We start from the raw sequence: 25,089 nt of genomic DNA on the forward strand, positions 1-25,089 counted from the left end.
TGCTGTTTTAATTGCCCTAAGGTATCTTCCAGTGACTGTTGGACGTGGGCTCCTCTTCATGTTTGTGAGGCCTGTGGAAAGTCTCAGATATTTTAAGGGTTTTTAAGATGGCTTTTAAGATGAGCCCTTCTCTCAGGCCCTGGTTCATTCTACTTAACTTAGGAGTTAACTGCCCTGTGATCCTCCTGAAGAAAGCACTGGAGAGAGGTACTCAACTTACCTAAACTTTGATCCCCTTTCCTCTGGAGAAGTCTATCCAGTGCTGAAACTGAACACAATACCGGTTGACAAAGTTTATTACTCAGATTACAAGTATACTTAGAAGTTACTCAATTTCTCACGGTCTGCCCAAACAACAAAAAGGTAAACTTTAAACACCTAGCGTGCCACTCCAGCTTGGGTTTCTCTTTACCCCTAGGTGCAGTGGGAGACCAACACCTCAAGTTAAAGGTCTCAATTTCATGGCATACCTGAGCCTCTCAGCTGAAGGAGCAGTTCACCTTTTGAGACAACACACAGTCTGCCCATACTCTACTACACCAGAAAGCTCCTTACCTAGGATCACACAAAACTAGCAATGCTGCAGCTGTGCCTGAGAGGTCAAACACCCAGGGTGCTTGGAGAGAACCACTTGCTCCCCTGAGCACAGGGCTGGAAGAAATGATGTCCAGATGCCGGTTTCTGCCTGGGACAAGCAACTTCACTTTTGTGGTTTCATTTTCTGTACAATATGGTGCTACTTCAAAAGCATGTGTGCTTGAGATTCAGTTTTAGATAATTTGATCATGAAACCCTCTGCTTGTTGATAAAATCTCTGATTTAAACACTATTTATTTCAAGCTATCTTACAACAAGAAGTAACCCTCAAAATATTTGTTCATCTCCCTCACAGAGCTCAAACACCTCTCCAGAAAAGGAGTATATCTGAGAATTGATTTTGGGTTAAGACTTCATTGACATTCAGAGCATCACCGTAATTCACTGAACGGCCTTTAGAGGGAAGCAGATCCAAAGAATCCATAGCGAAAGCAAGAGGCAATCCTTTTGCATGCACAGACAGACAGATCTCTGTAAACAAAACCCGACGTAGAAACTCTTGGCTTGTTCTCCATGTCCCTGTATAGTACTGGTGAGATTTGAACACCCCTCACATTATTCCAGCCTGAAAGCTCTCATATAATGAAGGAAGCCAGGGCTAATTTATCTTAATGTGCTAGTGTCAGGAGACCTTGCTGCTTTGTTGTCTATCTGGGGAGTCTTCCTTTAGCCTTGAAAAGTTCCCTTGAAAATAGGATTTAGGGATGACAGAGAATCACAGGAGCATCCAGGGCACTATGCAAGTGGTACTTATTAAATTTGGACGTTCCTGTCTGGCATTATAACGCATGATTTGAAGTTAATCTGGGACTTGAAGCTTCCTGGCTTCCATCTGCTCTCCAGTGAGGGACCAGGCAAAAATGTTGTCTGAAAAATGCCTTAGATACAACTTAGAGCCAAAATCTTAGAGGGTGATTTTTAAATACCACATATTTGAAGGAATGTGATATGTGTGACATTGTAATTCTACCTGCTTGAAGCATTCCTTTTACACTAAAAAGTGTTTTAAACGCGGAAGATCACTGAAGATCTTTAAAGATCAGAAGTGGGAGCAAAATCTCTATGGATAAAAGTTCTCTGCCCTTGTCATGTCCTCTCTACGTCTTGGTGGCACATTGATGGGGCAGGTATCCCCCAGCAAGCATTCAACCAGAGCAGCATGCCTGTGTGCCACACTTCTGATATACTAGAGCTTTTGTTTTACGGGGAGAAGGCAGAAATCCCATATACAGCATAGAATGAGACCACGAGTTTGGAACAGCTTTAGAGAAGTTCATGCAATTTTCAGTACACACATATTTCTGTATAAAAAAGGTCCAAGCAATGAGCTCTGGCATCAGACCTTGGTTGCCAGTTGTGCAACTTTATGGCTTGGTTTTGGCCACAGCAACTGGCTCTCCCCTAGACATATCTACTCTGGAGTGTGCCCTAAGCAATTCTGAAACAGCTTGGCCTGTTTTATTTCATGCCATAGACAGATCCTTCTTAGGCTCATGGAGGATTTTTGAATGGCAGAAGCATAGAAAGGGGGCAAACTTAAAAAAAACAACAGAGCAGAAATATCTGTGAATTAGAAACTTGTACACCTAACATGAATTGTTTGAATTTTGTTTGGAACAGGTATGGAAATAAACTATTTGTAAGTAAGTACCTGTAAAACAATGAAGAGCTGTGTAACAGCTGGTACAAATTATCTATGTCAAATCAATCTAGCTTCTTTCCTGATAGAATCATAGAATCACATGATTCTACCAGGAATCACAGAATGGTTTGGGTTAGAAGCAACATTACAGATCACCTAGTTCCAAGCCCTCTCCCATGGGCAAGGACACCTTCCACTAGACCAGGTTGTTCCAAGTCCCATCCAATCTGGCCTTGAACACTGCCAGGGATGGGGCAGCCACAGTGTCTCTGGGCAACCTGTGCCAGTGCCTCACCACCCCCATGGTAAAGAATTTCTTTCTAATGACTAATCTAAATGTCCCCTCTTTCCACATAAAGCCATTCCCCCTTGTCCTATCACTACATGCCCTTGTAAAAAGTCTCTCTCCAGATTTCTTGTATGCCCCATTAGGTACTGGAAGCTGCTCTAAGGTCTCCCTGGAGCCTTCTCTTTTCCAGGCTGAACAAGCCCAACTTTCTCAGCCTGTCTTCATAGGAGAGGTGCTCCAACCCTTTGAATATCTTCATGGCCCTCCTCTGCACTCTCTCCAACAGGTCCACTTCCCTCCTGTACTGGGGACCCTACTGATAAACGTACTGCAGGTGGGATCTCACAAGAGCACAGTAGAGGGGGAAGAAGAACAGAGTAGAAGGTCATCTGGGTAGGTAGGTGTACTTAAATGTTGTATACCTCGAGTTTTTTACACTCAGTAAAAACAATGTGAAGTTTGACAAAATCACCCTAAAGCAGGACTCCAAGCACTCACTGAATCATAAGTGGCTTTCTGTCCATGATACCCTCTCCAAAGGGGTCTGCAGGGATCTGTGCTGAACCTGCTACTTTTTTGTCCTTCATTAGCATAGCTAGCGAATAGGAATTCTGTTATTGCTGGCAGAGCTACAGCACAAGCTATTGAAACTATGTGTGTGTAAATTGAAGTATTCCCAAGTCAGTCACATTACTTACAAGATTATTCCTATATACAAGATTGTTGTTTGTGCCTAGCTCCCTGGCAACCCCTGACCTCTCTGAGGGCAGGAGCTGCCCTAGACGGCACGGGTCACAGTGCTTCCAGCTAAGGCTCATCTGGAGTTGCCAGGCTTATGAAAGGAGTTGCTAGCCCCCTTTAAATGAGATACGATGCCCCGGACTTACATAAACCCAGATTAATTACCTCAGTTTTAGTGTATACCTTTTCACTGATACTGCTAAGGGAAGCTAGAAGCAGATTAACAAGTGCTGGGTGTAAGTTAAAACTTTAATGACATACGTTAGCATCCAAGGGTTATGCAAGACAGCATTTAACATGAAATGTATTAACATTTGATAATGTTTTACATGTTGTGGAGATTTTGCTGGATTTGCCTGCTCTTTCATGTCTTAGTCATAATTGGACTGGACATCCTAACAAGGTGGCTTTAGGTTTTTTACTAATGAAGCTTTGAATCTCTAGAAATAGGAGTTAAAATCATAGAAAATAACCCAAACAAACAGCAAGGTTCACATTTCTGGGCATTTCAAGGACAAAAAAGGATTATCCACTGTAAAAAGTCTCCTCTTTCTAAGTAAAGCCCAGTTGAACATGCGAGCATAAAGAGCAACAGGAACTGGAGTAGGAAGCAACACCTGTGGCTGGGTAATGTGACACTTTCCTTTTTGTCTATAGGTGAGGAAAAAAAAATGGTTTTCTATGTGTACACTGATTTAGGGATCCCAAAATAATTTTTTTAGACATATTTATCTTAGAGAATGACATTAAAATATTTAATCCTGCCACCAAGGCAATTATTGATGTGTCTACATAAAATTCTTCCCCTAATGGTTGTCTGTTTTCACCCACTCATCATGCAGACTATTTTTTGTCCTAAGATGCACTAAGGCTTGAAGTGAAACTCAGGAGCTGGAGAGGTCTGGTTCCAGTTTTCCACACCTAACACTCTGTCTTTCGTGGGTTGCTACCTTCATTACCCAGCAGAGGAAGGTGCCCTCTGCAGACTCACAGGAGCCACCAAGCCCCCGGCTACTGCTGTCACAAATGTTATTTCCTGTCCAGCGGTCACATCATAGCAAACAGTTCTGGCTCCCATCTGATTTCTGTGTGTGGTCTGACTGGACATTTTGATCCTTTTCTTCAAGATGCCGAGAACTGTAAGCCATAAAACACTTCAGAAGGAGAGCTGGGGTGCTGTACCTCCTTGATTGTAACAGAAATGATTCCAAGCTGGGAAATGGAGCAGTGACTGGTGGTGTTACTCCCAGCGCCCTGGAGGAACAGCCTGACATAAAGCCTACAAATCCCACCAATCCAAAGGATATTTTCCTTTTGCTTTTGTGAAGCAGCATGAACAAACAGGCTTGATCTTCTTCCACCTCCTTCTTCTTCCTCCTCTTTCATAAACCTACCCTCTTCTTTTGAAGTTTGCTCCCTAGATCATAAACGCTTTGGGACAGAGCTGTACTTTGTGTTCTGTATTTGCACAGTGCCAATTACAAGAGGTACTCCTAGAAGCCAATAATAATAATAAACAATAAACACTGTTCTGGTCTCAGCGGTTCCTGCTAAGTGCAAACAGAGCACAATGCCTGTATTTGGTTCCTTTGTGGAGCACTGCATGAGACATAATCCCCCCCAAAACTGAGTATAGCTGACCATCAGCACAGCAGTGAAAAGTATCACATGAAGCAGATTCAGATTCACAAATTCTCTAAGCACCCTATGGAGCAATATTTTTCCTTCTAGTCCTCGCCAGTTCTAAAATCTGCACAGCCTTTCCGATGCAAATACAGTACTGACTTCAGTTTGATCCTTTAAGAGAAAGTCCACAACATTATTGCTGGAATTGAATCATAGGTATGGAATTCAATAGTATATAAGCTACCGTAAAAGGAAAGTAATGTAAGTCAAACTTTAGCACTTCTGTTTGTCACATTGCCAAATCTTAACAAGGCTCCCACGTTTCCACGAGGAAATGTGAGATTTCTGTGCTTTGAGGATATTCCACTAAAGAATACACATCTGGAGTTTGTTCCCTAGTCTTTTTTTGGTGGAATTTGATGTGTGTGCACAGGGGTGATGGCTTGTCCTTTCTTGTATATGCATGTGGAATGCACCATTAGTGAATAAATGTGACAAAAGCTGTTACTTTTAGGATATGTCCTACTAAGGGACTTTATAAGAGATGAGCATTTTTAGTTTTTGGGAGAGGCCTCTCATGGAAACAAGTGCTCAGTAATGGAAAGGAGGAGAAATTCTGTTTCTGAGAGATCTCTCTAAGACTGCTTCTGTGAAGAATCCCATCATCAGACTGAGCTGAAATGTGTTAATTGCTTTAATGCTTAGGCATGGGACCATACTCACGCCATCCCCTTGCAGGTCTCCTTGGACAGGATCATCAGCTGCCCTTGGCATAGAGAGGACTGGAGAAGGACAAGGTGGCAGGAAGGGAGTGATGGCACTGGCACAGCAAAATTTGGGATGGAAGGACAGTGGAAGACTCACATCAAAGCTGTGAGACTCGATGTATCTAAATGCATTCTGGGTAAAGGAGAATCTGCCCCTCAACCCTTCCAGACTTGGTTTCAGAGGCTCAGACAGCCAAAGACAGTGAGAACTGCATCCTGTATGCACAAGGCCAGTTAATCTGCTTACTTGTCTGAGGTTAGGCACCCAAATGGTAATATTTTGGACTGAGACAGCAGTTACTGGGAAACAAACACCAAATAGACAAAACGAATTTCCTCACAACATTTTTAACTCTCTCAACCCATTTAAAAGCAATGCTGCTTTCCTCCCACAAGGTGCTACCATACATGATAGCACTGTGACCAGGCACGTGGTTGTCTTCTCATGCCCTACTTCTCCCCTCCCGGGACCTGGGTCCTTTGCTGGACTGACAGGCATCCCAAGGAGTGGTGTAAGGAGGACGCTGGTTAAAGAAGTAGCTTTAAGAAAGTATTTTATATGAAAATAATGATTAATATATGAGCTAAACATAAGGATAACTGGAATAGTTATGATGGTATTACTGTTATTGTTTTGTCTGTACATTAGGACAGAAAAAAATTGAAAAAGTTCAGGTTGTTTGTGGTGTTTAGACCTAGTAAGATTACTTAAGGCAACATGTTTTGGATAAAGCAGTCATGTTACCTTATCCCACCTCATGTTGCCATGTACTGCACCTCACACAGCTGCAATTTTTGTTGTTCTTGTAGTAGAATGTGATATCTATAAATTTACCCTGACATTTTCTTTTTAAAATATTTGTCAATACATTTTTAATAGGTCCAAGTTCTGTTTGCCTGAATCAGTCTGAGTCTGCTGTAACTCCATCAAAATCTGTGGAGTTTCCCTGGCATCAAAGCTACAGCAATTTAGGAATGACTCAGGCTTTGAATTTTGCTAGTAGGAACTTGGAACCAGCAATGCAAAAATTACTTCTAATCACATCTGTAGATCCCCTTTTACTTTCAAAGATGCAATCTTCATCATCACATACTCTGGAACAGCTCACTTGCATTCATGTTTAGAAGCTTAATTATGCATCAATTACACAGGGGAATTTTAAATAAGATTTTCAGATCCTTTTGTTTCATGGATTTGACTAAAAACATTCTGTTTATTTTGGTATCACTCTCTTAGCTGGCATGACTGATTTATCTGATGACTAATTTATTTGACTCCAGCCAGAAATATGCTGCCAACATTTCAACAAAGGGCTCCTTTGGAAAGGGTTTATATTGTCTCAATGCATTCTAACTATTAAACGCTTTATGAAAATGTCCATTGATACCCAAGAGCTGCCTGGCAATAAGACAAAGCTTTCAACAACTGAGCTAAATCAGCCCTTCCTCTTGATTAGCCTTTTTGCCCGCTGTAACTAGTTCTCCACCAGCCTGGTATTAATGAAGCATCTTTGAAGAAGGATAGCATTATTTCTGCACAAGGAGAATGTGGGATAGCTTGACTTCATGCATGTGTGTGTGTGTGTGCGCACAGAGCATGTTTTATGTAAAAGCTCCATCGAAATAATAAATGGCAGGCTTAGTTTTTGAAATAACTGGCATTACCCGTTGCATGAGTGAGATCCTGGCTGCCAGTGAATGCTCATCAGAGACTTGTATTCCATACTCATGCCCATTGCTATGGTTAAAGAGGAATGTAGTTTTTATTGGGGCATCTAGCCTGTGTGAAAGGAGGGGGCAAAAGGCTTTGTGCATCAAGGAAGTTTGAGTCTGGTCAGCTAAATGTCTGTTCAATGAAGACCGAATAATGTGGGGTGGACATATTAAAGGCTTCAGTGCTTTACCCCTACAACAGCTTTTGGTGAAAGCATGGCTCTCTTTGGGCATAGACTGTGAAAAAAGAGAGATGAGAAATATGGGAAAATTAGCTGCAGAAGGAAAGAAGGAAATTGCTCTCCATGTGCATTCTGGCTTGGACTGAAGGCTGTGGGTATAAATTACACCCAAGTAATCTGAGGTAGTGTAGGATTCACCCACAGGTATCTGCTGAGTCAGGGTGGGATTCAGTTGAATCTTGCTGGTATGCCCATACCTTCACTAATCATCCATCTGCTTTAGTGTCAATTAATTGGCATGTCTAGACTGATCCTCTGACATGGTGTAGATGTCTCCCAGAGATCAGATGGAATCTATCCTAGAAGGGGAGAGGATCCCCTGTTCCTGTTTGACTAGAAGGTGATCACTGGGTGACTAGCTCACACATGGCATTTTACACCACAGATGCCTGAAGTGGTCTGGGATAAATCTTAAACCTATGCTTGAGATCCAGTGCAGTAATTTTAATACCTTATCAGGCACCAACTTCAGGTGCCTGATAAAGCAGTACAACATCTCCTAGGTAGGAAGAAAAGAGAACTACGGAACCCACACCATTCAACATTACTAATGTGTGACTCTGCTCTGCACACAAGATTATAATCTCATGGCAAATCTCAGCTGTTACAGAAAACATTAAGTTTATTCAAAGCATTGCCCTCCCTGCCAGCCTTGCTTGACTATTCCCTGAGCTGGCCACTAGTTGAGTGGTTTTTGTTCAGATTCCAGTCTAAATGCTGGTTTTAATTGATGCAAGACTGTACAACTTCAGTACTTCAAGCATTTTGGCCTATATTGTCTCCCTGACTCCTCTATTTTGGGCTGTTTCAGATATGTTAGGAGAGTATTGTTTTGCAGTGAAAATAGCACAGAGAAGTGAAAAGGGATGAATATGAGTGTGCTGCCTTTGCTTAGGGCTTTAGATCTCTTATCAATACCTAGGCCAAATCATGGGCCAACCTTTGCAGACCAGAATTCACTAAAGGACTTTTGTAGACCGAAGGCTACTAACAGCTGAACCTTAGATACTTCATAAATTGTATTTTGTGAATTACAGCTTTCCACCTAAGCATGCTGCAAGGGGGAGTCCAAGGGAGGACATCAGGGGCACATTTCACTTCTGGCAGCTAGAACTGACCACAGGGTGTGAGGCTGGGCTTCTTCAGACAACCAGAGAATAAAACAACCACGGAGTAATGAAATTAAACTAAGGGTTAGAGGTAAGCTGCCCACAGACAGACAAAAAAGGACAGCTGCTTTTAGGGTAGAATCTAAAACTGCTAATAGTCTTTGTGGTAATCCAAGCTCACAAGGTCCTATGGTATTGCCACTGGACATGGGGAACTGATTGCGCTTTTCCTGTTTGAGACGCTTTTTATATATTTGAAGGATATTTTCATACCTACTCTCCTTTAGACTAAATACTCTTAACTCTTCAGTCTTTCTTCATAGGTCATGTTTCATAAACTTGAGGGATTCTAGCTGCTTTTATCTGTGTGCTCTTTCCAAGTTCTCTGCATCTTGCTTCAAGTGTAGTACCCAAACTGGACACAGTACTGCAGCAGAGGCTAAGCAGAAACTCTCTCAAGCTATTTTTCATGAAGACTTGCCTTTTTTATTTTCGCAACATGGTTCAGTCTATGTGTCATGCACTGTCTGATCCCAGCTGAGAGGATCCCGGATAGTGGATTGATCCCTGCTGGTCCACCTCCCCAGACCTGATACCTGACCAGAAGCTTGTGGGAATTTTTTTCTGTTGCGTTCCCAGTAAGTTGTTTAGAAGGGAGAAGGTAAATATTTTGGGGCAAAGGAGGGGATAGCTTATAAAAACTTCACATCACTTGAGCAACAGTACTGGGTCAGACATAGCACTGAACTAATTTATGATCCTGTCTCTCCTAGTGGCATGAAGGAGACAGTAAGGCTGCAAAGGCGTGGAGAAAAGGGAAAGAAAAGAAATAAATCCATTTAGAAAATATTGCTGTTGGTAGAACTGAGTGAAAGCAGATGTAACCCTGTGAACTTCAGACCTTGAAGTAATGTTATTGAGAAAAGTGAGCAATGCCAGTGAAAAAATCTCTGGCTCTAAGAATCGTTTTATATGACTCATGCATAATAGCTATTAGTCTTGTTTGGAAGCAGACTTTTCCTTGTCATTTTTTCTTCTTTTAAGTGGCAACTCAGAAGCCTTTAACACCTAAAGTACAATTTTATGCTTCCTAGTTCATCTCCCTTATCAGCAGTACTTTCCCTCCAGTATTATGAACTACAACGATCTCGCTGCAAGGCTGTGTGAACAAGCAGGCACAATACAGAATTCTGATGCTGGACACAGATGTTTATTTGAAATGATTCAAGGTGGTAAAACTGCAAAGAACAGGTGGTTGAGAGTACTCAGACTCCTCAAATAAGATCTCCCATTCTTTGCTTTGATTAAAATACCAGAAGTTTTTGGAAATGACCCAGTTTCTCCCAGCTGACTGGTTAGCCTTTGCTGAGATTGTGGACAACCTGGGCCCAGTTCCTCTCATACTGAAACTGGTGGCCCAGTTTTCAACCCCAGGTCAAGGCAGAGACTTGCACCTCACAAGCTCATTTTCTGCTTCCTAATGATCTGCTTCCATCAAGCTGTCTGATGTATTTTGGGTGGATGTGGCCTATGTGTTTTATCCACAGCTCTTTTGCCACTTTGTGGCCCAGCTGTCATACACCAGACTGACCTTTCTTGGCTGCAAATCTTTTGTCTCCTTGAACACTGTTCCCAGAAAAGAGGAGTGGAAAATAAGGCCATTCCCTTCTCCCTGACTCTACTTTCCCTGGGGCACATCTGAGTCCTGCACACTTAGAAGTTCCTGATGGAGTGCAAACCCTATCAGCTGGCCCAGACAACCCATTGTGCCTGTGCTTGCCCGTAGGTCTCTGCAGTAGCTGGAGCAAACAGCACACTGCAGCACAACTAGCAAATGACCTTAGCAAGCACCTAAATATTCGCATATCATTGCAAACATAATAATAATACAGATCTGTGGGATGTGGGGTGGTGTGGAGTATCTCTTATCAACAGGGTCCACAAAACTCCTTCTTTTGTTTATAAGGAACTGCAGACCAGAGATGCCTGGATTTGCAGACAGGAAGGGTGAGGGGGGAAAACACCCCACTTGTTTTCTCCTTTGAGCAACAACATTTCTCTTAAACTTAACCAAAGAAGGTAGGGAAGCCACTTGGCAAACAGACTTGTGTTAAGTACCTTGGCTGGAAATGTTTATGCTTGTTCCTGTTCACACACACAGTGTTCTGCTCTGTGCGTGCCGAGTGGAGGGAGGGGAAGGACTCACCACCCCATCCAGCCATCCCCCTCGCAGACCAAGGCACCCCTGCTCCGTATGTCTGGTGAGGAGTTTGCCCACAGACAGAACTGCTGCCTGCAGGCAGCTGCCCTCAGCTGCCTCTATCTCCTTCTGCCTCTCTCTCTGGCTGTGCCAACACGGCACTTTTGGAGGGACCACTGCCAACAGCCAGGGCAGGAGAGCTTCAGCACTCAGAAGGAAGCTGGCTGAGCCATGGGTTGGGGGTGTCCACATCTCTAGTGAAGGCCAGGTCAAAGCATGGCTATGGCAGTGCAGGGTGTCGTAGCCACAGACAGCCAACTGACCATTGACCCTCTGAGAGTAAGGCCTGTACCACAGTTCGGAAAGCAGCAGAGATGCACAGGTCTAGAGAAGAACATCTGCTTTGCACCCTGCTACACCCCTGCACTGAACTGCACCATCTCCAACCACAGTGTCTCATTTGCTTTAGGGGAAGGTGGGTCTACTGCATGTGGCCTCCTGCTCCCCTAAGGTCACACATTTCCAGCTTTAGATTATTTCCTTACCTTTGATTATTCCACCTCAGCTGAGCTCCCTATGCCCCCTGGAAGGAGATACCCATCTCAAACACCTACACAGAGGCAGTGGCAATGGGCTGGTCCCTCTACAGCCTGTGCTATTTAGTGTCAGCCAGGAACGAAAGAGGTACCATGTGATGGTCTCAGCTGGAGATGCCCTTGGGACAAAAGGGCTGAGGGAGAAAAGCAAATAAGACAAATGCTGTTGGGTTTGCAGGGGTTATGCAGGATGTCCATGCTGTGCTCACAGTTCCTCGGGCTGTGACCTCCCTAAGAGCTCCCAGTGAGCAGCGCCAGCCTGCAGTGCTTGCTCAGCCTCTGGGACGGCGGGGTGAGAAGCCCTGGCTGCTGTCCGCTGGCTGGGAAGGCAGGAGTCTTTCTGACTCAGCAGGAATTGACCCGAATCCCTGGCAGGGAGGACAGAAAGCTTTCTGCCTTCCACTCGTATCTTGCCCCTGGCTGCGGTGAGTGCCCTTGCTTTAAAAGTCAAGGTCCAGGCTCTGACAAGGCCAGGGGGTGACGTCTCAGCTTTTTGGTCAGGCTGTATCACCGTTTCGACAAATCCCACCTCTGCGTACCCCCCGTGTGGGAATTCTGTAGCCTAGCAAGATGACTCCCAGATCATCAAGGAAGCTGAAGAAGCGTTGGCTTTTGCACTAAAAAGGTCATCTTTGCTTAGATCTGAACGGGGATGCATGCATGAGGGCCAAAAACCTCGTTGCTTGCCAGCCCTGCACCGAGTTAGGCAAATAGGTCTGCTTGATGGGTTCTTTAGCTTTGCTGCACACAGAGGCACAACAGTCACAGACACTTGAAAATGCTGACTTCCTGTAAAGAGCTGAGTTTCTGGGAAAATGTTAGGTAAAGATGATATTGGAGGTTTCATAATAGCCACTAAGTAAAGCAAAGCTACTTGCAGTATGAAAATGTCGAAATTTAGAGGAAATGAAAGCAAAATTGTCTGTTGCATTGGTTTTGCTAGAATATAATTCTACCATGACTTGTAAGGTGGAATGTTTCCATTAAAATATGCTATTGATAAGCCAGATGCCATTAATGATAATTTAGTTAATTAAATTACCTCTTTTCCCCACTCTGTGGGATAACTGCTTCTGTTATTAACAAAAGGTGGCTGACTCAGGGCCCAGTATGTGTTGTGATAATTGCTTGCATTGGGATGCCAGCCTGGGGCAGCAGCTTGGGCTTGTGGTGGGCTTGCAGTGGAGAATGTGTTAATACCTCTGGCAAGTCCTGTTCTCCTGGTCACCCAATGAAACCCTGCACCGAGATACAGTTAGTGAGTCACTTTCGCTGTTTCTTAGTGGCTGGGGTTTGGTTTCTACTTTTGCTGCTTACAGGATGAAATATCAATAGAAAGGCTTTTATGTGACATTCCGCGTTATTGTTCAGAAATTCATTTGTGAAGAAGGAAAAGGCAGTCGCCAAATAACAGAAGATTTTGGCGGATTTCCATCTGCAGCGGAAACTTAGAGCTTCTGAGCTCTCATTTCCTCTGGAAATATGAATCAGTGTGCCCTGACTATGAGCCTGAGACCCATCTTTGTGTCTGAAGAGTAGTCTCACGTGCAAAATAATAAGTATAAACATTGGTAGAGTGGACCTGGTAGAATTATTAGCATATGTTATTATAAAAGGAAATTCATAAGAATCCCCCAATATTCAGTTCTGCTTCTCATTTTGACTGTCAGGTTATGTAATTGTACTCTTTCAAATACCAGTAGAATCTACATAATTAAATTCTGGGAAACTTTGGGGCTAGAAGGGAAATTTTGGAGTCTAACCTAAAACAATACTATAAAAACAAATCGATCATACAGTTGATGGTGTACAGTATTAAAATCTCCTATATGGAAGTCATGATCTATGGAAAACTGTTCAGCAGTGTATCATAATTCTTAGCTTAGGATGTGGAATTAAGAAAATGCTATTTTTAAGCAGGTTAAGCTTGAGTACTTGTTTTACCAGAGCTTGGTTCATTACCTCCAGACTAACATACATTTTATTTAGAATAGTTAACACAGTAAAAAAGAGAGGTAGTTGTAAAGTGATCACATCAGCAGACCATTGAGTATGATCTGCAGAAGCTTTCAATGCCTCTGCTTTGCTACCTGTTTCACATCCTTCTTTAGAAATATAAGGGGCAAATGTGTGGGTGACCATTACAAGGTATTTAAGTTGCAAGAGGAATGAAATGTCCTCAGGAGATTTCCCATGCATCTGGATTTCAATATGTGCTTTGCTGAATTAAGACCATCAGTGTTTAAGTTCTAGAAGTTTTAATATTTGAGCAGGAAACAGTATTTCCCAGCATCCCATAAAAGTAGCAGAACAAGAATCTGGCTTTCCAGCTTTCTCTCCAGGCTAGCATATTTGGCTATTCCCTGTCAGTCCTGCACCTGGCATGAAGTAGAAACCCTTGTTGTACGGGTCCATCCTATTTAGCCACCATCCTTGTTCTGTGGCGACTTCAGATAGCTAAATGACAGTTTTAGGGTCTACAGTAACAGATTCTGGTATATATCTGCTCAGTGTTGTTGGTTATCTGTGCCACCTCACCAATGGATGCTTTAACATCTTTTGTTTGGTTTCCTTTGGTCCTGGTTTTGTGCCTTTTGTTCATTTCTCTCTGACAGAAAGAACCCTTGGAACAGGAAGACTTTGCTGGTTTATTATTAACAGTGAAACTAATGACAGTTTGAACACTTGGCTTTGTGACTTGAATTTTTCATTTGAATAGATATATGTTAAAAAAAAAAAACAAACCCAAAAAAACAGCAATAAGATCCTGGAATATTTAATGACACTAACCAATTATTAAATCCTGAGTACCATCAAAATGGAGGTGCTGCTTCTACACTTTGCTAGTGAAATGTTGTCCAAAGTGCCCCTTTCCTTGCCAGGTACTCCACTGCTGGGTTGGTCCATCTCATACGTTCAGTTCGGGACCCTTCTCAGCTGCCCTGCTTCCAGTCCTCTGCCTCTCCTACTGCACCTTGGCTGCTCGTCCATATGCTAGGATCATTTGGTCAGCTGCTCCATGAGCAGCTACAAGGCTGTGCAGGGCAAATGAGGCCATGAGGGGCATAGAGTGGGAAAAGAAATTGCCCTTGCACATAACAGAACCCTGCTTTAAGGCACAGCCATTTGAGCTGATGTGCTCTCTTCTGTGTTAACAAATGCATCCCTCAAGAGGAAAGCCATGCATGAGCACTGGGCTTCATTGTCCAGTCTGTAGAGAGAAGATTGAGTGGATGGGCACAGCCAGAGGTCCCTCACAGTGCTGGCACCAGGACTCAGTCAAGGAATAAGTGCCTTAAAAAAGTGGTAATCTGAAACCCTCAGTTACACCCTTGGTAGCACCACTGCTTCAAGCGTTTGATTTAATTCCAACCAGTGAAACACCCAAGAAGATACATCGATCAGACTCTAAACCACCAGTCAGTCCCACGGCACCCACTCCAGGAAAGGCTTGTAAGGATAGCCAGACACTATAGGACTTGATGCATGTGGGATATGGAGAGGAATCCCATGTGCATAGTTCTAAAAAAAATAGCTGCACCCATTGAGCATCCTGCTTGATACTGCAAAACTATGTGTAAGAAACATGAGACATAGAATAACAGCTGCACTGAGGGCTTTAATACCCCTATTGTCTCATAGCAATTTGTTTTCTCTACCACACTGGCACTTAATTCACACTTGCCCAGCCCACTCCATATGGTATCCACAGGAGAGATTTTTATGTACATGTATTTTTTTCTTGCAGTTTCTCATCTCATGACCATTGGCTACACTTATTTCCCCTTACCCGTTCTCAAGCTACTTGCTGCTCAGCCTCTCTTCCCCCTGCCCCTTGCACCACCCTCTGCAAATGTCCTATGTGCTAGAAGGCTAAAGATTAAAATCTTAAGTCCCAGCAGTGTGAATTCTAAAATCATCAGACTTAATGATCTTTACTTCAGTCTCCCTGTCTCACCCATCCACCTACCATGGCTGTTTTTTGTCAGGTCTCCTCTCCCCTCCTGCTGCAGGGACTTGTAAAAATGAAATGGATTGTATCTCTGTAACTTTGAATGAAGTTCTGATTGTAGCATGACTGCTACAAAGATTAGAAGAGGTACATTGGCCTTAGGCTTCTCAGCGCAGGCTAGAGGGAAGCTCCCCTCACCCACCCCAGTGCTCACAAGGCAGACCAGGGCACAAAACCTGTTTAACAGAGGTATTTTAAGACATTGGCTGCATACCAGTTACTGCTGGGCCCTATTCATCTTGCAGTATGCTCTCTGCTGCTATGTAGGAGCAATCAAAGAAAGCTAAAAGCAAAATGGAGATAACAATCTATCCTGGTGTGAGTATTAGAAGATGAAAGAGCTTTGTTATTAATGCCCCAATAACAATCTTTGTATTCCCATCCTCGCACCAGCTGCATGGGAACCCACCCTAGCAAATAGCAGCACTTTACACCTTTCAGATTTCCTCACTGATTTTCTGCAAATGAAGACTAATTCTGGGGTGGTCTTAAGCAGGTCCACCAGGGAAAAAGCTGTAAGGATAATGGAAGAGAAGCACAAGCAGCATCATTCTTGTCCAGGCCTTGACAAACGTGAAAAAGGTCTCAGCGCTGTAACCTCTGCCATTGTACAGGGGCAGAAAGAAGGCTTATAGCACAAAGAGATGCTGTCAAAGTGCCAGGGGTAAGCAGGAGTTGTGAAGGAGGGCTGGTTTACAATGCTGCATGTTTTCCTGCAATCCTGCTGATTTTAAAGCTGTGTCAGAGCCTGTCCTTTGTAACCTGCCATCAGCTTCTCCAGAACTGGTGACTGCCTGTGAAAGCCCCCACCCTCAGTGTTTTCCAGCTGGCCCTGAGCAGCCTAGTCCTGCAGTTCTTGGGCTCCCTTTATGTATCTTCCTGGCTGCAGATGCCTCAGTAGGCACACCTCTTTCCAGTTTGCCCCACAGCTCTGGCCAGAGCCAGGCAGTCTTCATAGTAAATAGCATTGTGGTTTAGCATTCATGAATTTTCAGAGCTTATAGATTAAAATCTTGGAAACAAAGAGCTTGAAAAGAAAACAAAGCTTAGCAGCAGGATTCCTTCTGAGCCACTTCAAAATCCCTAACCTGTATTTCAGCTCTGACATCCAAAACCCCAGGTTTCAGAGAGCTGTCCTGCCTTGTAGGGGATTCCTGGCCTCTGGATGCTTCTTTCAGAAATTAATGCCCCTATGGAAGCCCCGGGATTTGCGCTGGATCTACTGCAAAGGTGCTGATGGAGCTTGCTGGGGAAAGATCTCTTGGATGCTTCGGAGTTAGCCCCCTTCTTCAGTTCATATCTGGTCTGCCTGGGGCTGCTGGGTCAAATGTGACTCTCTGCTTCATGAGTGGCCCTGCTGCATATGAATCAATTCCTTTCCTTACTTGAAAGCACCCTAAATATGATGCACTATGTCTCAGGCAACTCCTACCTGGGCTGAACTGTTTCATTTACTTTCTCCTTTCACTTTTGGGGGTGAGGGGAGGGGAGAGTGTGCAATATGACAGACTCCAAAAACATTTGCTGTATATTGTTATGGTCATGATGTCCTTTGACCTCTACTGCATTACCGGCTTCCTCTAGGGACCAAACGTGTGCTTCAGACTATCTTGTTTGAGTGGAGAGCAGACTTAGTCATCTAATGTCAGAACAGAGGCCACAAGCATGGAAAAAGGCTTGCTACAGTCAAGAGGCAAACTGTGGGAGCAGAGAACTTTTCATTACCAAGATTTAGCACCCTATTTCCCTGCATATGCAAAAATCCCCATACTGAAATCAGCATTTCAGTCAGTCTGTTGACCCTTCTGCCTGCTGAGAAACGGAGAGTACTTTGGAATTAAGCCATAAAACTCTGCGAGGAATTCTGGCCATGTCTCATGGTCACCATTCCCAAATTTGTGCTATTGATTCTAGTGTCTATTTCTTCTTATATTGGTGTGACTTTGCCAATGCTGGTTTGACTTTCTTTTTTTCCTAAATCAGCAAATGGATCTTGTATTCAGAAAAACTGAACAGAGGGGTAGCTCAGACTGTCAAACACAAATCAACCATGCCTCCCCTCAGTTCGTGCTTTTCCTAGAAGGATTTGCTTGCTACAGGAAATTTCTCAGTCACAGTTATACTCTAACCTCAATATCAGACCACTGTGACTCTGTCCCTCTACCTACCTGCAGTATCCCTCAGCAGATCCCTCTGTGGCTGGCCATCAGCCTGAAGAAAACCTCCCTGATGGATTCTGGGGAGACCTGGTAGCAGCCCTAGTACGTAAAGGGGGTCTACAGAAAAGAGAAGAGGGACTTTCTACAAGGCATGCAGTGATAGGGAAAAGGAAACAGCTTTCAATGGAAAGAGGAAAGATTGAGATTAGACATTAGGGAGGAATTCTTCCCTGTGAGGGTGGTGAGGCACTGGCACAGGTTGCCCAGAGACATTGTGGCTGCCTCATCCCTGGCAGTGTTCAAGGCCAGATTGAATGGGACTTGGAACAACCTGGTCTAGTGGAAGGTGTCCCTGCCTTTGGCAGAGAGGTTGGAACTGGATAAGCTTTAAGGTCCCTTTCAGCCCAAACCATTCTATGGTTCCATGAATTCTGCCTTCTGGCTGATGGCTGCAGCCATTCACCCCTGGATGACGGCGCAGACCTCTCCCCTTCCAGCCTCTCGAAGGTGCAGTGCTGATGCTCTGCCGTGGCTCTGGGTACACTGAAACGGTTCCTGTCCCGTGGCCGCCCACCGGGGCAGGTCGGGGCCGCTGCCTTGCCAGGACGAGGGCAGCCTGTGTCCTCTGCCCGCCCGCTCGCCCGCTGGCACAGCCGGCTCTCCCGGGGGCCCCGCCTGCAGCACCATGGAGAGAGGAGAGGCCCGCAGCCCGCGGGACGGGACGGGACGGGGAGCGGGCAGTGGACAGGGAGGGGACAGGGAGCAGGCAGTAGATGGGGAGAGGGCAGGGAGCAATAGGCAGGGCATGGGGATACAGAGGGCAGCAGGCAGCAGGAGTGAATTCTGTAGTCCCAGCCCTCACTCTGCCTGCCTCCATGTAACTCCACTTGGGTAGAGCAGTGGCGTTGCCCACTGGCGGATATAGCGCTAAGTTCCCTCCTCATAGGCTCAGGTGAAGCCTGGCATTTGCTGCCACACAGGTATCTGGCTCGTTGTTGACTGGCAGCAGTCAAATTGATAGTGTGTTTTTCCTGGCAGCAATCTTTCTCTAGTGAGGGAAACTCTCATGTCAGTCCCTTCCTGCTCTGGGTTGGGCTCTCTGGGAAAGTTGCCAGTGTCACCCCGAAGCACGTCTGGAATTGCTCTCCACACCCCAATGAACTCAAACAGTGCTTGCCAATTAATGGCTGTTCTGGGTACAGGTGCTACAGTAGTAGTTGTCTTGTTTCAGCTTCCTTCCACCCCTTAGCTGCATTACAGTGGCTGCTTCATGAAATGGCAGCTCTGCATTTGTCTGCTGATGTGACCCAAAACAGCTGGGCATTGCCCTTTCCACACTGGCCTCATTAGGATAGTGCTACTTGCTTCACTTGGTTCCATCAAAACAGGTATTAGCAAGAGTAAGAGATGCCAGCAGAAGATTTGAGGCTCAAATAAGCAAAGGTTTAGAGAAGCACGTTTATTCTACTTTCTGGTACACCTCCCTGAATGCATGGCATGGAAAACCAGGGAGTGCAGAGGAGTCATGAAACAGCGTCATAGGCCTGGCATGCAAAGTGCTGAAGAAATTGAAGAAACCTGGTATCTGCCCTAACAGACTAGGGAGGTGTCATAGGGAAGGGATGTGGGCACAATTCAGTTTGGTAGATACACTTCTGTATTTTATGTGAATGAAACGGCTCTCTGCAGCATCACCAAAAGCAAAATACCTAAATAGGGTGTCTAAGCAGTGCCAGACAACTAAAAGCTAGTTCTTGTAAAATCTGGAATTGTTAGAATTCAAGACGATAAACATGAGCGGAATGAGAAAGAGGCAACCACTGCCTGCGGGGCACTGAGGACTCAGCAGGAGACAGGGTGGGTGGAAACTCTGCTATAAAAAGTCAGTATCTTTCTGGAGTCTATGACAGCTCTGACTCCAGTGGAGTAAGGAGCTTCAGTTCCCAGGCTTGCTCTTTGAAGGGTCTTTGTGGGTCTTTCTTAATGATAAGGGGTTAACCAGAGGTTAATGGTTTTGTTAAACAATATCGTGTCTCCAGTTTGAATTTCTGGCTAATGCCATGTGACATGTGTGCAATGGGCCCTTGGTTTTGATCATGCAATTTCCATAAGTATATCTGGTGCACTGATAATCGTAACCAAGTTAACTGAAGAGACAAAGTTCCCAGATAATATTTAGCTTCAAGCTTGCCATATTTGCATCAGATCTGATGAATGACTTTGCTGCATACTTCTCCCAGAGCAGATGATTTAATAAAAGATACTGCTTCTTCCCACAAGCATTGCCTTAAATGACTGCAGTTACAACACTATTACTATTGGTGCTACAGTAAATGAGCCGTACTCCTCCATGATCTTTCACCTGAATGTTTCAGTCACTGCAGCTGTACATGTGAAGGTACGTGTACATTTGGCAACTGCTCAGATCTTTTGGACACTGCTAGCAGTGTGGCTGTGCTAACCCAGATGTCCAGAAACATGAACCCCTCAAGATCTGTAGGTGGGCTGGGCTGCAGAGCCTGAGATCTTACTGTCTTGACTATGCTCCCATCTGCACAACCAGTCCTTCCGCTGAAAGTCGGTTCTGGTAAATAGCTGCATACTGCCTATGACTGCAGGGTTATCCTGCTCAAAGAAAGACCTCTGGAGTACATTTTTTGTTTACTCTGATTTGAACAGGGGAAAAAAATATACCTTTAAACTTCCTGTAGCTTATGTAAAAGCCTCTCTTGCAAAATCCTCCCAAAAGTGCAACTGAAACTTTAATAATCAAATGAATGTGCTTTGGAATAGAAGTGACTCACGTTATTTACTGCTAATGCTTTCTGTGTGGTAAGCTGAAGATGGATAAGTAGGAATAGAGTGAGGAGCTTGTGTAACAGACTTATCTTTGGCTGTAGGACGAATTGCCAATAGGTTCCATGAAATCATAAAAATGCAAAAGAGAAAGTTATATTGCCAGCCCACCCTGACATCACTATGCCAGCAATGATGATATATTGAGACGTGGAGGACAGAGATGGGAGTTTCTTACTTGTTTAATCTGAATGTTTTATTGTTTTACAATGTAGGACAGAGTGAGAGTGCAGATCTCTTTCCCTGTTGAACTCTTGTTTCCACTGGATTACCAGGAGTTTATGTTTAGCAGGTTTTCCAAACAAAATACCTCTTAGTGTTTATGCTACATGTAACATTACCCTTGGCTGGTGCGTGCACTGGCAGGTTAAAATTAGATTTCCTAAATGTCAGTGCAGCAGCTTGTTACTCTCTTATCTTAATAAAAGTGTGCTACTTTAATTTGTTGTTTCTTGTCGATGTTACCTTAACAGCAAGTAACAAAAATCTGACTCAAAAGCTTAAGTATGTATTTAAATGATATAAAATGATAGTAACTATACAAAGTGGCAAATGGATTACGGATTACATTATTACATTACAGAACTCATTATTCTGAAAGCAGCTTTTGTAGTACCAGTAATAACAATAATGGTAATTTCTAGTTAATGAAGTACATAACACTGTTTTAAGCAAATTTTATCATATGTGCCTAAGAGGAAGTGTTAATTTTTTTCTTTACATTTCAATGGAAATAATGCATAAAGGGTTATTTGCAAAGACACAATATTTCGTTTTAAAGCATATGTGTTAATTTCTATGACTTTTAAGTTATTTTTGATGAACAACATTCTTAAAAGAAATAAAACTATTCATATCCATTCATACCTCTCACATGTGATTTGTGATGGTTTGGAGCAGGGCATGATAAAATGTGTACTAAAATGATGCTGAGTTTTATATCAAAATCCTCTGCAGATGTAGGAGTCAATCTGTATGTCCTACCACACAACTGATGTAGCAGGGGTGTGAGAGGCAAGAAAAGGTATGGATTGGTAACATCCCCATGTTTCCAGGTTTCCTCGTGTGTGTGTGTGTGTGGGATGTATATGTAATATGGCAATAACCATAAAACAGTACATATTATATCTCAGTCAGCCACTGGCTATTAATGTCTTAGAATTGTGCTTCTTTTTTGTCTCACAAAAGCTTCGGAAGACTGGCTCTGTCTAGCCAGGATTTCCCTTCTGGTTTCCTAAAATACTAGTGTCTTAATCCGTTTTTTCTTACTCTAGCCTGACTCCATCTTGCTTGTGTGCTGCCCATATCCAGGAGGGAGCAGTCCCCCTGCCCTTGTCCTTGTGAGTACCTATGCAGTTTCACTGAAAACAATTATCTTGCCTACTGTCTTGATGCTTAACAGCAAATAGAAAGAAACCCCTTTCCATTTGCTGCTTTACACACAGAACAAAACAGAAAACACATTGCATAGTAAACTTTTAGTCAGTCCCTGTTGCTGAGAAAACCTGTCCCTGAGATAAGGCAAGAAGACCCTGTTTGTTTTTACGCTCTGATAGATGGCTTTCAAATCCAATGCTTTCCATTAAAATGGACATTCTGAAACAGCACACCTTTGATCTTTAAAGTTAAATTATTAGCCTGTGATACAGCAAGCATATGCATGTGCACTTAATTCCCAGAACAGGAATATTTGCATGGTATTTGTGGACATGGCTTCTTGCTATCTAATTTCCTTAGATACTAAAAAGAGTGCTGATAGCTGTCACAGAACTTGCTATCTTTCCTCCTCTCCTCATCCAGCAAAGAGGATGCTTACTTTTTGTGTGGAAATTAGAGCTGTAAAACAGTTTAGTCCTCTGCTAACGGTAGTTTGTTTCTAATAATGTATTTACTGAAACTTTGTCTGGTATACTTATATTACTAACCATATAGTTCTGCTTACTGTCTTTCTTGGAACACATATCATTCCTGTAAAGCTTTATCTGGTATTCTACCTACAATATCCTTTACTTTTACTCACCACAATGCTTTAGTCATAATCTCTTGCACAAGCCAAAATAATCTTTTTCTCCTCAGGCTCACATCTTGCAATACACACAGCTTTCCATATGATACAGTTAAATTACACTTACTTACCTTCTACTTTGAAGATAGTAAGGTGAGGTCTGCAGTGAAAAGCACCCAGTGCATTGCCGGCACAGTTCATCCAGAGACCCTGGAAAACCCAAGTTGCAGTGATAACAGATGATGCTCGACTAGTGACTTTCCACTCATTCGATGCAGTAGCAGCAATAGCAGCTCCTAGCCCACAGAAACAAAATATGAAAGCTATAATCTGTATTCCTAGCATGTTTCTCTGTAGCCCAGGGACTTAGTAATGCCACTGTGTAGGGAGAAAAGTACTTCAGTCATGTGAGTAAGCAAAAAGGCATAACATAAGCAAATTACACTTGAAGAAGTTCAGTAACACTTGCTATGGAAAGTTAATGTGCCTGAAAGAAATTGTCATGCTTGAGTGACTCAAGAAAGGCCCTAGGTGTTATAATGTCGAGGAAGAAAGGCAAGGTACAACTTTATGGGGGCTAATTACCAATACTTACTTACTAATTTCTAATTGTAGAAATTAATTAAAGTGTTTCCATATTTTTTCAATTAAGGTATTCCAGTTAATGCTTAATTTTTAGTTAATTGGAAACTTACAACCATTGCGTCTAGCAAAATAAGTTCAGAGTCCAAACTACAGCACTATTTAACAGATTACCATAACATTTTTGAAGGATCGCACAACACTTGAGTATTTTTAGAAGCCTGTGAAATTAATTCAGCCATAAGCAACCAACATTCAAGCAGCTCTAAAACAGTAGTATCTTGAAGGCAGCATCTGTGGATGTATTTGTAGTGTAGCAAACCTAGGGCTTCAACAGAACAGCAAGTGGTCCCTGAGCTGTGACGCAGCTGCAGTAGTCAGCAGAATGAACCTCGTGTAGCCCCCACTGAGAATTCTCTGGTCAGTATAGAAAATTTACTGCTTCTTATGGAACATTTGCTCTGCATGATGAACATAGTGCAGAAACATCTGTCCCACCACCGACTGAGCTCCTGCAATCACGCCATGAAAAATCCTCAAATAATATAACTGATTTAATAAAACATCACCTTTAAAGTAGCAGGCACTGACAGCACCACACTGAAACTGCTATTCTACTTCCAGGTCCTGAATATACTGTCATTACTGGTGTGGCACCTACACATGGTTTTGCATTTACTGCATACAGTTCTGGTATCCCTAGCATAAAGACATGGAACTGTTGGAGGAAGTCCATGAAGATGATCAGGGGGCTGGAGCACCTCCCATGTGAAGTGAGCTAAGAAAGTTGAGGCTGTTCAGTCTGGAGAAGAGCAGGCTGCTATGAGGTGGAAACCTCATAGCAGCCTTCCAGTATGGGAAGGGGGCCTGTAATGGTGCCGGAGAGGGACTCTTCCTCAGGGACTGTAGTGATGGGACAAGGGGGAATGATTTCAAACTTAAACAGGATTGGTTATAAGGAAGAAGTTCTTTACTGTGAGGGTGGTGAGGCACTGGCACAGGTTGCCCAGAGAAGCTGTGGCTTCCCCATCCCAGGCAGTGTTCGAGGCCAGGCTGGATGGGTCTTGAACAACTTGGTGTAGTGGAAGGTGTCCCTGCCCATGGCAGGGAAGTTGGAACTGGATCATCTTAAGGTCCTCTCCAACCCAAACCCTTCTATGTTTTTTATTATTCTACATGTGTGGCCCTCATTGTTTTAAGATACCAGCTTCCAGCTTTATTCATGCCCCTCCTTATTCCCTGGTCCTTTTGTCCTGTTCTCTGAAAGAGAAGCATGTATCTCTTCTCTTTGGTGTTGCTGTATGCTGTGTGGTGACATGAGATCACCCTGGCTATTGAGCACACACCATCACTTTTTACAATGAAAGTAGTCTATTTTTAATTCTGTTTGGGTGCCTCTAGCGTTGCTTCTCCGTGTTACAGCTGTGATAAATACCATGCTGAATTTGGCATCAGAGTTTTCCTGTAGACTTCCCAGACCTCAAGTAGGGGTAATCAAGGATGCTGAAGTATCGACATTCCATGTGAAGAGCAAAAGGAGTTTTACTGAGAGTGTCCAGTTGAACCATCACCTGATACTTCCATTTTAACCAGCCTTTGCCTCAGTGTTGAGAAGTAGGCCCCAGAAGCATGATTATACAGAACAGGTAATGACACTACAAGTAGGAATTTCTTTTCAGAGTAATTAGTAGGCTCACTTCCCACACGTCAAGGGCAAGTGGAAAGCCTTTTATTAACACGGACAGCTTGAGACACACAGGAAGTTGCTTTGCTATAGAGCAGCACTATAATATAGCAGGTTGTTTTAATGATGAGGACAATATTACACAGACAGGAAGCAATTTTTCCTGGAATGTCATTAGGTACCTTTTTTTTTTTAAACCATCCCACTGACAGGGGCATTGGCTTGGTGTTCAGAGAAGCTCAAAGTTTTACATTTAATGCTGAATTCAG

General features: G+C 43.5%; 1 protein-coding gene across 1 annotated transcript in view; it reads right to left on the reverse strand.

Annotated features, from left to right (window-relative positions):
- The window catches only part of CLDN10 (claudin 10), a 56,318-nt gene extending 33,351 nt beyond the window's left edge, over nt 1-22,967 (reverse strand). The window contains exon 1 of the mRNA XM_061361110.1: nt 22,686-22,967. Within this exon, the coding sequence (XP_061217094.1) occupies nt 22,686-22,899 (214 nt within the window). The 5' untranslated portion in view covers nt 22,900-22,967. The remainder of the gene's footprint in view (nt 1-22,685) is intronic.
- Between the last annotated feature and the right edge of the window lie 2,122 nt (nt 22,968-25,089).

The sequence above is a fragment of the Neopsephotus bourkii genome, unplaced genomic scaffold (genome assembly GCF_033783945.1).
Source record: "Neopsephotus bourkii isolate Nb327-2 ecotype Australia unplaced genomic scaffold, CSIRO-AGI_Nbou_v1 NB_1052, whole genome shotgun sequence".
In the NCBI taxonomy this organism is placed as follows: Eukaryota; Metazoa; Chordata; class Aves; order Psittaciformes; family Psittacidae; genus Neopsephotus; species Neopsephotus bourkii.